General features: G+C 43.2%; 2 protein-coding genes across 2 annotated transcripts in view; one reads left to right on the top strand and one right to left on the bottom strand.

The window, feature by feature from the left end:
- Positions 1–14426, bottom strand: part of MCF2L2 (MCF.2 cell line derived transforming sequence-like 2) — a 265716-nt gene that overhangs the window by 141320 nt on the left and 109970 nt on the right. The window contains exons 11-12 of the mRNA XM_070372807.1: positions 7208–7399; positions 4629–4820 (exon numbers count right to left, since the gene is read on the bottom strand). Coding sequence (XP_070228908.1) covers positions 4629–4820; positions 7208–7399 — 384 coding nt within the window. The remainder of the gene's footprint in view (positions 1–4628; positions 4821–7207; positions 7400–14426) is intronic.
- The window catches only part of B3GNT5 (UDP-GlcNAc:betaGal beta-1,3-N-acetylglucosaminyltransferase 5), a 76068-nt gene that overhangs the window by 49649 nt on the left and 11993 nt on the right, over positions 1–14426 (top strand). The gene's annotated exons all lie outside the window — the stretch shown is intronic.

Raw genomic sequence — 14426 nt, 5'->3', positions numbered from 1 at the left:
GTATTTTACATCTTCATGCGTATCTCTTCACTGTTCACCGTAGTTATGTTTAATTTTATGATTTTTTATCTTTTAATCTTCCTACCAGCTTAGTTAAGTGGTTCATCCACAGCCTTCACTACATATTTGCTTTTACTATTGGAATTTTTCCTTTCCTATAAATTCTTACTTCTTATAGCATTTTCTTTCCACTTTGGATCATCTCTTTTAACATTTATTTAGTATTGATGAACTCTTTTAGTTTTTGTTCATCTAATAAGTTATTTCTCATTCAATTCTAAAAGATAATCTTACTGTGTAGAGTATCATACATTGTAGGTTTTTTTTCTTTCAGCATTTTAAATATATCATGGCCACTCACTCTGGACTGCAAAGTTTCTGCAGAAAAATCAGCTGATAGCCTTATGGGGGTTCCCTTGTATATAACTTTTTTTTCTCCCCCTCTTGTTGCCTTTAGAATTCTCTTTATCTTCAACTTTTGTCATTTTAATTACACCTAGTGTGGGTCTCTTTGGGTTCATCTGGTGTGGGCTGCTCTGTGCTTCTTGTACCTGGTTATCTGTTTCCTTCCTCAGGTTTGGGAGGTTTTCAGCTATAATTTCATCAAATACATTTTTGACTCCTCTATCTCTCTCTCTTTTCCTTCTGGGGCCTCTATAATGCAAATGCTAGTATGCTTAATATTGTTCCAGTTCAGTTCAGTTCAGTTCAGTCGTTCAGTCGTGTCCGACTCTTTGCAGGCGTCCCTTAATCTATTCTCATTTTTTAAAATTTGTTTTCTTTCTGCTATTCTGATTGGGTAGTTTCCATTATTCTGTCTTCCAGACCACTTGTGTATTCTTCTGTTTCACCTGGTCTGCTGTTAATTCCTTCTAGTGTGTTTTTTCATTTCAGTTATTGTATTCTTAAGTTCTGAATGGTTCTTTTTTATACTTTTTAGTTCCTTGTTAATATTTCCACTGTGTTCACCTATTCTTTTCCCTAGTTCAGTTAACATTCTTATTATCAATACTTTGAACTATTCATCTGATAAATTATTTATCTATGTTTCACTAGTTGTTTTATCAGGGTTTTTTTTCTTGTTCTTTCAATTGAAACAACTTTTACTGTCTTTTTATTCTGCTTAACTTTTTCTGTCTTTATGAAATTAGGTGAAACAGTTCTCTATCCTGGTCTTGAAGGGGTGTCCTTGTGTGGGAGCATCCCTAGATAGTCTGCATGTGCCCAGTGGCTTTGGTGGGAGAGCTGGATCTGACATGAGCACAAGTCATATCTTTCCTCAGGGTGTGCTGGCAGCTAGCACCTTGGTAGGTTATGGGCTGGAGATGGAGGGGCTGAAGCCAGAGCCGGGTGTGACTCAGACTTCCCCCCAGCTCAGTGGCCATCACTGCCCTACTGGGTGAGGGGTCTGATCTCAGATTGCTGGAACAGAGGCCCTGAGAGTGGGTCTGAGGTGGTTCTATTCTGTGTGCTCTCCCCCTTTCCCCAGAATTGCCCCAAAGGGCAGCAGTGCTGGAACAGGAGGGCTCAGAGTAGGCACCTGGTGTGGACTGGGGTGTGTGCTGGAGTGGCCCCAGCAGATAAGTCAGAATTCAGGCTACTCTGGATCTGCCTCCTCCATGAGCACCAGTAACGGCTGCCCTCGCCCCAGTTTGGGTGCTGTGCCAGGTCTGAGCCAGCTCCACACCCCAACCCCCACAACTGCACTCTTCCAGAAGCTGTGGCAGCTCTTGCCCTAGTGTCAAGCTGCACCACCACAGAGCAAGAACAGCCAAGTGAGCACTTAGCTTGGGCAGAGTCAGTCATTGGTGCAGTCACAGGAAACTAGCCAGAATCCTGGGAAATTTCAATGTGCTTCATCCACCTTGTTTCCAGGAGTTTTCAAACCAACTAAAGGGACTCATCTTCCCTGTGTCAGATCCCAGGGCTGGGGTGCCCATATGTAGTTCAAATTGCTCACTCCCTAAAAGGCCTATGTAATCCCCCTCCTTTTTTGTGTCCTCTCCCAGGGGTGTGGTCCTGACCTAATTCCATATGGATCTTTCTTACAGCTTTGGTTGTATAAGTGTCTTTCTACCAGTCTCATTTGTTTTCAGTGAGAATTGTTCCACGTGTAGATGTAATCTTGATGTGTTTTTTTGGGAGAGGTGAACTTCGCATCCCCCTACTCTGCCATCTTGATAACCCTCTCTAGGATCATTTTGTACATTTCCTGTCCCAGTCCTAGATATGGCCATTTCTCCAAGGAGCCCAGTTCTCTTCTACTGGAGAATGGTATTAGAAACTAAGATCTCAGAGGTGGGTGTGCTCATTGATACTAGGGGTCTTGTTTCTATGCCTGGAACCAACTGTCCAACTAAGGAGATACATGTGTCTGTACCAATGTGTGTATATGCATATAATGAGGATTATTCTATGTCTATAGAATACCCATTTTGACAACCAAGTCATTACTCCTCAGTGGATAAAACTCTCTGACAGAATAGAATATCTGAACATTAACATCTAGAATTTTACTCCAAACCAAAAGAAGAAAAGGTTTGGGGGACTTGGAGGGTCCATTTTGGGTTTTAAAAATAAATTTCTCTTCTGGTCTCCTCCTTCCTCCTTGTTTCTGCCTATTTCCTGGAAGTGGTTTATTAAGTTTTACTCCTTATCTGGTGGGAGATGTGGTTATAACATTTGCTGATGTTGGCCAAAATGGTATCTGTGGCCACAAGGCTCCCTGATTGACCTGATAAACTTGTTTGTGCAGCTAATGGATGTGGAGCTAAATGAGACTGTTCTGCTTTGGGAATACGATCTGAGGCTACCAAATCCTGGGTCTACAATATAGCACAGACACTAGACGCACCTTCTCTTTGTCCTCTCTGTAGGGAAGTAGAAGGGTCCCTGTGTTAGGGAAAGGGGACCAGCCTAACTACCCCCAACACCACTTTAAGATCATATCTTAACACCAAAACCCACCAGGAAGAGTCAGGGAAAGACTGACACTGAGGCACAATCCCACACCAAGCTGCCCTCACTGTACTTAGCCCACTTGCCACCTGCCTGTCCATTTGTTCAACAAACATGGACTGTAAGATACTAGGCACAGGCTAGGCACAGGAACACAGAGGTGGGTGAGGCTCTTGCCTCACTGCAGCTTCCAGTATAATAAACAAGACAGACAAAAGTAAATAACTAGAATGCAGTTTGCTATGTATCATTTTGGAGCAAAGGAACTTAGCCTGGATCCATGGATATCCTTCAAGGTGTTCCCTTAAAATTAATCATAAAAGCTATACATACTGGGCATTCCCTGTTTGCTCCCCCATTACATCTTCTCTATACTGCTCTGTGTCCCAGGAAGCTGACCTCTACAGTAGCCATCAGATGGGCTCACAAGAGGTCCATGGGCTTTTAGTTGGATTTGGCCAGTGAGATGAACCACTAGGAAATCTGAGAGGGAGAGAAAAGTAGGGCTATATATTTCCCCACCAGCTGTGGCCTCTGCCCAAGGCCACAGCTCTTACAGACTATCTCTCTTACAGCCACAGCTATAGAGCTGCTTGAGTTCCCATTTGTCTTTCAGGCTTAGTGGTGGTAACTGTTCCCTGTTTCTTGCTAGTCCAGGGTGCTTCACCATCCATATTGGGTTTCCTAAATTCTGCCCATATCTTTGTAAACAGTACCTACATCAAGTTCCATTCAATCATTCTGAGTACAGAACCCTAAAAATAGGTGTATCAGATTCTCAAAAGGGTCCATGACTCAAAAGAGGTTAAAAAAAGCCCCTTCATTAGAAGTACATACAAGGTAATATGGCTGTAAGAGGAAAGTGTACTATCTATAACTCTGTTGGCTTCACAGAACAAGTGCTCCCTTCAAAATGCAAATCTGATCCTTATTCTCCTTCTTAAATCCTTCAGTGGTTCTCAGAATAAAGACCAAACTCCTTCATATGCCCCACAAGGCCCCAACTCATCTACCCCTCTCTAATCTCACCCCAAACATTCTTTGTGTTCTATACTCTAGCCGTTCTGAATTTGGGGTTCTGAACTTGTGCCAGGCTCCCTTCAGCCCTGAAACCTTGCACATGCTGATCCTTCAATCTAGAAAGCCTCTCCCATCTTCTCTATTCATTTTCCGGGCCTTGGCTCAAGTGAATCTTCCCAGGGAACTTCCCTGACCCTCAGTCCAGGTCAAGTTCCTCTGTTTTATACCCAATAGAACCCTGAATACATCCTCTTAAGCACTTATCTTAGTTTGCAATACATTTTTGTGTTTTGTATTTGATATTTATTAATGTCAGCCTCTCCCATACATAAACTGTAAGTTCAGTGAAGGATGTAAACACATCTATTTCTGCTCATAACTGTGTCCTTGGCCTTCAGCACAGAGCATGATATGTCAGAGATGCTCATAAGTATTTGTAGAGAAATGAATGTCAGATAATGAAAGTTATTTGAATCAAGCCATGAAGGGTCAGTTTTCCAGGAAGCATAGACCAGGAGTCTAAGAGGCCACTTGAGAGCTCAAGAACTGGTTAATCTGCTCAGTACATCCAACATAAATTTTCTTGGGCAACATGCAATGTCCCCCCATCCCTTTCCCAACCATGGATCAAAATAACTCAGAAATATTACCTTTATATCAAGAGTGAGCATCAACTCATACTGGTTGTAAAAGTCCTTGGAGCTGGGCAACTGGTACTCCTTTGCTGTGCCCAGGAATGTCTCAATGTCATTCAAGGCAATGTCAATGCCCTCTCGGGACTGGTACTTGTCTACAGCTTGGGAAGCCAAGAGGTAGACTCCTGCTTCACACCACTGGCTGACCTTTTGGAAAGAAACACAGTGCCCTGTGCAGTTAGCCTGTCCACAGCTCAGCCACCACCATCCTCAGGAGGTCCAAGCTCATATGGGGTCCACAAGGATTTTGAGACAACAGGCAATTATTATGGGATGTCATGTCATCCAGGATCAAGTTTAGACATTCAAAAATATAACCATGAGGTGGACAAGCCCAAATCAATTTTATATCTGCATACTTTTTAGGAAAGTCACTTAATCAAAAAATAAATCACATAAACATTCTTCTCCACTGACAATAATTGCCAAATCTCTAAGAGGAGAGAGTTGAGTTGTTTCTATGTTTGGTTTAACCATTGAAAAATACAACAAATGGCTTTTTGGGTCTAACCTCTAGGTCGTTTTTCTTGCATCTTAATTGGTTACAAGAGCACAGAGTGAAAAATGAGGCTTCAGACCTGGGCCCTCCATGCCCTCCTGATACAGGGAATGTCTCCTTTAACAAGAATACCATTTTCCTCTGTCCACATTTCTATTTGTCTTTCCAAGGGAAGAATCTAAGGATGCAAAACTCTTGACTCAGAACAGCAGTACTTAAACTTTCCAGAATGTTGGGATGAAATCACATAGGTAAAGAATTCTAACAATTTGATTTCTAAAAAACTTAAACAGAAAGACAAGGGCCCTTGTGCTGTCTGAATATTTATATGAAAAGAAGCTACCCTTGCAAGTACATGTGCATTACCATTTATTGCGTGACCTAAAGAGCTATGTAAAATAACTGTACAGAGAAAAAGAGATCCAAAGAGAGCTCCGAAGTAGTTATCTCTATGTGGGAAAATTATAGGCAACTTAAGTTTGTCTTGACTTTTCCCCTAAATTACCTACACTGAATGTGTACTACTTTTAGACTTAAAAAGAAATCATATAAAGATATATTAAAATGGATGATTCCCATTGTGTGGGGATGAAGAGGGGAATGGAATATAAGTAGCATCCATGAATCATTGTTTTCCTCCTCCTTCTGATATTTTTGGATTTTCAAAATAATATGAATTATGCTTTGATACATACTGTGAAAACTTTCTCTTTAAAATCATGCCTATATCTGCAGAAAACACTAGGATTGGGTCTTCTGCAGAGTCACAGCAGCTACTTGTTCCCTAAAACACACACACACACACTCCACAGATCGCATTAGGCTATTATGTCTGTAGCAGAAATGGAGTGAGGGAAACAGCGGCTAGCTAATCTTGCTAACAGCACAGCACACAGAGCAGGCTGTGCTCCAGGCCCTTCTGAGCCACATGCTTCTGGAGCAGCTGTATTTCCTTGACACTAAAATCCCTGTGGCAATGGGATGGTGTAAACAGCCTGGGCGGGTGCTCCCAGCGATCAGAGACGAACAACTGTGGGAACGGAGCATGCTGACTCATGGTATGAGCCCTGTGTTGGCTGGAACAGCTGATAGGGAAGGCTCCAGAAGTCAAGGCCCCTGCTGACTGGCCACCTGCCTCAGAGATCACCGCTGAAGGGCAGTGGGGTGTGGGGGGAGGCAACCCCTCCCCGTGAGCACTCTGCATAGAGTTGCAGTCTAGTCTAAGGAGTCTGGGTCTTGGAATTTGGCCATCCTGACCCGAAATCTGCAATCCCCTATTTATCCCATGTGTGGTCTTGGGCAACCTTTTATTCCAAGGTTCCTCAGTGTTGTCTAGGTACCACCTGCACCAAATCACCTGGACACTTGATGAAAATACTGATTTCTGGGCATCATCCCAGACTTACTGAATCAGAGTCTTCAGAGTGGTCCATCAGGAAATCTGCAATTATAGCACGCTCACCTTATGTACTAAATGCTGTGACTCATCGACCCATTCAACTATGTTGAATATCAATTTCTATCTCTTAAATGAGGCCATTATTGTCTTCCTCACAGGTTATATTAAGGATTAAATAGATGATGCAACTATGCTCCTGGTAGAAACACAGTAGGTGTTCAATATATGGTAGGAATGTATAATGGTCATTATTACTTAGGCTTCTTCAAAAGGATTCACAATCTGATGCCTTTAATGAGGAGAAGCACTTTGCAACTATAGTGCTTGGTTCTCTGTACACTTGATGGGGCATCAAGAAGGGCTGGGTCAGGTCAAAACACACTTTAAGTCTGAGTCCACACAGAAGATGTGGACTTTTTTTCATTCAAATGAGATGTGGTGGATGGCTAGGATATTTTTCACCTTCAATACTCCTAAAACTTCAGATTGGTACAGTTTTTAATGCCTCTTGAGTGCTGTTCCACATGAAGCACTTCATCCTCTCAACAATAATGAGGGGTAGGGAGGGCAAATATGACTAAGACTTCTTCACAGGACATTTTGCACACATTATGGTCATGGCTTAGTTTTGCTCACCTTGTCCAACCTTCTGTGCAACTCCAAGGACTTTTCTAAAATGTCATGTTTCTTTTTGTTTTCATTGATGAAGTCATCACAAAGGTGCCTGAGCTCCGCACACCTGGGTCTGATGGAGTCCACTGCATAATGGTGGCTTTGGATAAGCTGGTCCCCAATTACTGCAAGCAGCTGGGCCTTTTCCAAGGACTCCTGAAAAGTGAACATCCACAGCCAAGCATCAGAAACTGAGTCATGGCGTGGCCAGGATTTTCCTGGCACTGAATGCTTCAAATCTGGTGGGAGGCTAGAGAAATGGTGATAAGGTTTTAGGCTGAGAGCATGGGAAAGCGCTGGGGTGGTTCAAGGTCCCCAGGAGGCTTAGCCTAGTCCAAGGTCATCTGCACTCTGAAGAAAAGCAAGTCATTCATTCAGATATTTGTTGAGTTCTGGGTTAGGCACTGAGGATAAAGCATTAACAAGATAGGATTTTTCAGTTCAATGGAGAACTCAGATACTAAATGAATTATACAAATAATTAACTTATTACAACTGTGATAAATTCTAGGGCAGAAGAGCATGAAGTGTTACACTGGACAGAATTGGAGACTGAAAAAAGAGATAGACATGTGGAAAGAGGAGAGTGAGTTGAGGTTGAGAAAATGGTAAAGATCTGGTTTGGGCAATCCTATGGAGAGATCATGAGACTTAAGAAATATGTTTGTCTAAGCTGTTTCCTGCAGCCCACAAGGTCCCTGTCTGCTCTCAACTCATCAACTCAGCAACCCCATCTCCTACCTCTTTCTGCACAGCTTATTTTGTTCTAACCACATGTTCCATGTTTTCCTGTTTTTAATTCATTTATCATATATTATTGAGTACCTGCCATGTACCAAGCACTGTCCAGATGCTGGGGGTTTGGTGGTAAACAAACCAGGCAAAAATCCCTCCCCTCACGAAGCTTACATTTTAGTAGGAGATGCAGGCAATAAACAAATATGTAGATGATATAGTATCTTAGTGAGTGATGAGTGCTATGGAGAAAAAGTAAACAGGGAGAGGAGGGCAAGGAGTGCTGGTAGAGGAGCTGCTATTTTAAAGAGGGTGGTGAGAGAAGGGCTCACTGGGAAGGTGCTAGCCGTGCTGTGCAGAAAAGTTAGCACAGCAGCCTAAGACTGTTGTCCTTAGAAAGGTCTGTTTGCAAGGCTGGTCCTTGGCTGGCACCTGGGAAAGTCAGGAGGGTTCCTATCATCCTTAATTAGAACGACTCAAGGGACTTCCCTGGTGGTATAGTGGATAAGAATCTGCCTGCCAGTGCAGGGGTTATGGGTTCAATCCCTGGTCTGAGAAGATACCATATGCCATGGAGCAACTAAGCCCAGGAGACACAACTACTGAGCCCGCATGCCTGGAGCCTGTGCTCCACGAGAGAAGCCACTTCTATGAGAAGCCTGTGCACTGCAATGAAGACCCAGAGCAACCCCCCCAAAATTTTTTTTTAAAAAGAATGACTCATGATACCTAAACAGTTTGCGCAAAGAGTATGCTTTATGTTGAAGACCTGCTTTCTTTTGAGAGTCTGGAATTCTCGTTTATGCTGGGCCGAGGCCACCAACATGACACAAGAGCCAAAACCTAAAGTGAGGGACAACCATGCAGCACTTGGCAGAAAGATGGGAGCATGTTTGACATGTTCAGGCAGCAGGAGGAAGCCACTGGGGCTGTAGCAGAGAAAGCAGGGAGGAAAGGAGGAGACATGATCAGAGAGGAAAGAAGAGGGTCTGACCAGGGAGGGCCTTGCTGCCACTGTGGGTGCTTTGTCTTTTACTCATTATGACATGGGGTGTGCAGAAGGGTTTTGAGGAGAGGATCTCATTCATATTTTTGAAAGGATTGCTTCAGCTGTGGTGTCAAAAATGGCAGAGAATAGGGAAAGCAAGGAGACCAGTTACGGAGTGACTGCAGTAATCCAGGTGAGCAACCAAACTAGCTGCTATCTCGGCACTCTTCCCTGGGATGTTCCTCCCAGGGCGAAGCTCTTAGCCAACCTCCCAGGCCCTCTCCCTCACTCTGTTTTCATTTTTTAAAACCACTTACCTCTATCTGAAAGTATTTTCTTTTTTTACTTTAATACATGATTCCTTCTTCTTCCACTCTTGCCCACCATTACATAAGCTCCATGAGATCGCTTAGCAGGCATTTCATAAATACTTGATCAATAAGATAAAAGAACAAATGAACCAATGAACTAGGGGACGCAGTGATCTGCTTGGCTGGAATTGTGTTAACGACACTGACCTGAGTCAAGACAGAGGACTGCCATGTCCTCAAAGGCCTCAGGACAGAAGGCCCACTCACACCCTCACCGACCATGTTGAGCATCCAAGCTAGCACATTTGCCCTGGTTTAGCTTTTCATAGTAACACAAGGAATCATGATGACCCCAGATGATGACAACGTGACACTCTCTTAATTTACAGTGGTTTATGATTTCAACAAGTTTAAAGCCCCTGCTTCCCACCCAGTCAATCATTCACCAAGTCCCACAGAACATACCTCCTTCTTAATACCTCTGGAACTCTGAGCCCTTCCCTACCACCTCCTTGTCACTGTGTGTTCAGACCTTGGTGCTTTCTGACTGGGACCGCTGGTCTCCTTGATTTCCTTTAAACTGTCCTTCAAGTCATCCTCCACACTGCTGATGAAGCAGCAATTCCATCATGATGTCTACTCATGTCTATATCACTTCAGAGCCTCAGATCCTTTCTTGACCCCCTGCCGTCTTCAGGAGGAAGTTCAAACTCCTGAGAAACGCACAAAAGGTCTTTCACTACCTGGCTCACATCTGTGCCTCCTCCTCATTCACTCTGTCACCCTGTCCTCTCCTGTAACTGGACTAATGACTCCTTTGTAGCTCTCCAAACAGTCAGATGACTTTGAGCATCCATACTTTCTCTACTCATGCTCTCTGCCTAGAAAGCCCCATCCTTCCCTCATCCACCCTTCCCTTACCTCCTCACCCCTCCACCCCTCCCCACGTACCCACACTTCTCTGGAACTAACTCCAAACCACCCTTCAGAGTTCATCTACTTCAGGAAACTTTCTCTGACTCCACCATTTTATTTTGATGCCCTTCCTCTGAGCTCCCATAACACTCTATGCCTTTTTCAACCAAAACATGAATTTAACTGTGTTGTGATCAGCTATCTACTGCCCGCATTATCCCACAGACACTTGTTGGCATGCACCAGCTCTTTTTCAGCTGCTCTTTAAGAGTACACAGCACATATTAGGTACTTAAGAACAAATGAATGTTGTTTTGGGATAATGATATGGGAATAAAATGATATAAATCAAGCAGGGTTATAAATAGCAAGAAGAGATAAGAAAGCCTTCCTCAGTGATCAATGCAAAGAAATAGAGGAAAACAACAGAATGGGAAAGACTAGAGATCTCTTCAATAAAATTAGAGATACCAAGGGAACGTTTCATGCAAAGATGGGCTCGATAAAGGACAGAAATGGTATGGACCTAACAGAAGCAGAAGATATTAAGAAGAGATGGCAAGAATACACAGAAGAACTGTACAAAAAAGATCTTCATGACCCAGATAATCACGATTGTGTGATCACTGACCTAGAGCCAGATATCCTGGAATGTGAAGTCAAGTGGGCCTTAGAAAACATCACTACGAACAAAGCTAGTGGAGGTGATGGAATTCCAGTTGAGCTCTTTCAAATCCTGAAAGACGATGCTGTGAAAGTGCTGCACTCAATATGCCAGCAAATTTGGAAAACTCAGCAGTGGCCACAGGACTGGAAAAGGTCAGTTTTCATTCCAATCCCAAAGAAAGGCAATGCCAAAGAATGCTCAAAGTACCACACAATTGCACTCATCTCACACGCTAGTAAAGTAATGCTCAAAATTCTCCAAGCCAGGCTTCAGCAATATGTGAACCGTGAACTTCCTGATGTTCAAGCTGGTTTTAGAAAAGGCAGAGGAACCAGAGATCAAATTGCCAACATCTGCTGGATCATGGAAAAAGCAAGAGAGTTCCAGAAAAGCATCTATTTCTACTTTATTGACTATGCCAAAGCCTTTGACTGTGTGGATCACAATAAACTGTGGAAAATTCTTCAAGAGATGGGAATACCAGACCACCTGACCTGCCTCTTGAGAAACCTGTATGCAGGTCAGGAAGCAACAGTTAGAACTGGACACGGAACAACAGACTGGTTCCAAATAGGAAAAGGAGTACGTCAAGGCTGTATATTGTCACCCTGCTTATTTAACTTCTATGCAGAGTACATCATGAGAAACACTGGACTGGAAGAAGCACAAGCTGGAATCAAGATTGCCGGGAGAAATATCAATCACCTCAGATATGCAGATGACACCACCCTTATGGCAGAAAGTGAAGAGGAACGAAAAAGCCTCTTGATGAAAGTGAAAGTGGAGAGTGAAAAAGTTGGCTTAAAGCTCAACATTCAGAAAACAAAGATCATGGCATCTGGTCCCATCACTTCATGGCAAATAGATGGGGAAATAGTGGAAACAGTGTCAGACTTTATTGTTTGGGGCTCCAAAATCACTGCAGATGGTGACTGCAGCCATGAAATTAAAAGACACTTACTCCTTGGAAGGAAAGTTATGACCAACCTAGATATCATATTCAAAAGCAGAGACATTACTTTGCCAACAAAGGTCCATCTAGTCAAGGCTATGGTTTTTCCAGTAGTCATGTATGGATGTGAGAGTTGGACTGTGAAGAAGGCTGAGCACCAAAGAATTGATGCTTTTGAACTGTGGTGTTGGAGAAGACTCTTGAGAGTCCCTTGGACTGCAAGGAGATCTAACCAGTCCATTCTGAAGGAGATCAGCCCTGGGATTTCTTTGGAAGGAATAATGCTAAAGCTGAAACTCCAGTACTTTGGCCACCTCTTGAGAAGAGTTGACTCATTGGAAAAGACTCTGATGCTGGGAGGGATTGGGGGCAGGAGGAGAAGGGGACAACAGAGGATGAGATGGCTGAATGGCATCACTGACTCGATGGACATGAGTCTGAGTGAACTCCGGGAGTTGGTGATGGACAGGGAGGCCTGGCGTGCTGCGATTCATGGGGTCGCAAAGAGTCGGACACGACTGAGTGACTGAACTGAACTAGGGACAAATACCCAGTGCACTTATTCAAAACAGCAAAGGCCCAGATAGAGGCATTGGTCACCATCACTCAAAGAAGGTTACAATGCTAATTCCTTGGACTGTTTTGTTCATTACTGTGTCCAGAACTCAGAGCAGTGTGGCATGGTAGGAAATCAATAAATATTTGCAGGATGAATATAAGAAATAGAACTGCTCAGCCACTGAAGATTGAACCTAGGAAACATTCTGCAGCCCAGAATTTACCCCACTACCTCTGTGATATCAACAAAAACATTCACCGAGAGCTTACCATATGCTAAGTACTGTTCTGAATGTTTACATTAACAATTCCTTTAACTCTTCACAATAAACCTTTAATGTAGAGGGGTGTTTTACAAAAGAGGAGTGGAGACACAATGGCCCAAGGTGACCCGGGTAGGAAAGAGAAGAGCCAGGCTTCAAATTCAAGCAATCTGGCTCCAGAATCTAGCTGCGGCCAACACATACTGAGAAAAATGGCTGTGCTTGTCCTGCCTGAGCTCAGAGACCTCATTTGGTTGACTGAACCTGTCTGACTTTAGCCAAATATAGAAACAGGAAAACTTGGTCAGGAAATCTCTGTTGACTTTTTTCTAAGTCCAGCACCTAATTTATTAAGAATAGTGCAAGTTTTCTGGGCCCAGGGAACTTTACCAATGGATGCTCCCCGGGCATCCTGTGGTGGTCACAGCTGCCCCGGATTTGGCGTGCTGCATCACACCTTCAGAACTGTTCTTAAAATGCTTGCAATGTTGGAGGAAAGATGTGAGTAATAAGTCCAAATAGATTTGGGGAAGAGATCCATAAATACAACACATAAGTCAATACCAGATGGCTGGAAAATTACTGAAATGAATGGATATTAATAGCTTCTAAGCTCTGACCACCTACTATGTTCCAGGCACTCACTAAGTCCTTACTATACATCAGGTTCATTCATCGTCCCAGGGACTCTTGTAGGAATCATTATTATCTATTTTATAGATGAGAAGATACATTCAGAAAGGCTAAGAGACTTGACTAGTGTCACACAGTTGGTAGTTGTTAGAGCCAAGATTTGAATCCAGTTCCATCTGACTCCAAAGCCTGTGTCTTACCACCTTCCAGTCCACATGGTCTCCCCACACGTGCTAGAATAATGGCTGTACAGCTATGACTATCAAATCCTTTAGTTGCCTGCAAAGAGCTTTACTGAAAAACCTCCAAATTGCAGCTTGTTTTTCAGTCTATACAGCTTCTGCTCAAGGTAATCAGGGAACAAAACCTCCAAAGCACAAAAAGAAATAATAAGAAAGAAATAGTTGAAATCAGTGCTCTGATCATAAGTCTACCTGGCATCTTTCAGATGCTGAAAATTTCAGAAGGCTGGATAGTCAAGTTGCAGCTTGTAATTCAGAGCCTTTATTGTAATAACAAGTTATCATACCCCCCACCCGCCAAAGACTCTACTGCTATAATGGAAGATGGGCATATCTACTGTAGAAGAAAATGGTGAAGAAGGGGTGATGCTGCCATATCAGGGAACCCAGAACAGACCCACAGATAGTAACAGCAGAGGAGTGGAGTGCATGCATGGGGAAATGAGCCAGGTGAAACAAGAAAGGCAGAAAGTTAATGGTTGTTGGAACTGAGTTGTAGACACATGGGAGTCCCTTGTACTAGTCAACGTACTTTTTTGTGTACTTGAAAATTTCCACTACAAAAAAAAGTCATGTAGCCCTTCCAGCTACATTATATCTCTAGGTTAATGATCTGGGTTCCATGCCTTCTTGGACATAGTAGGGTAACTTCTGGGCCCTAGCCCTGGAGGGAGATGTCAAGGCTGAAAAAGTGTTGGGTCTCACTGTTTTGTCTGGATCCATTCCTTGCTGGCCCATTACCAATGGCCTGAACATGCCTCACAGTCAAAACACTATAGGAAATTCTGCTTTTAAAGAAGTGAGGGGGGACTGAAACCATCTCTTCTAAGAATGAGAGCTGAGCACCCAAAAGACAATTAAACCCTCAAACCAGAACAGGGTAAAAGAGCAGGTTCAATTAGTATGCAAGAGGATCTGG

The sequence above is a fragment of the Bos mutus genome, chromosome 1 (assembly GCF_027580195.1).
Source record: "Bos mutus isolate GX-2022 chromosome 1, NWIPB_WYAK_1.1, whole genome shotgun sequence".
Classification (NCBI taxonomy): domain Eukaryota; kingdom Metazoa; phylum Chordata; class Mammalia; order Artiodactyla; family Bovidae; genus Bos; species Bos mutus.
This window is presented reverse-complemented; position numbering and strand designations above follow the sequence as displayed.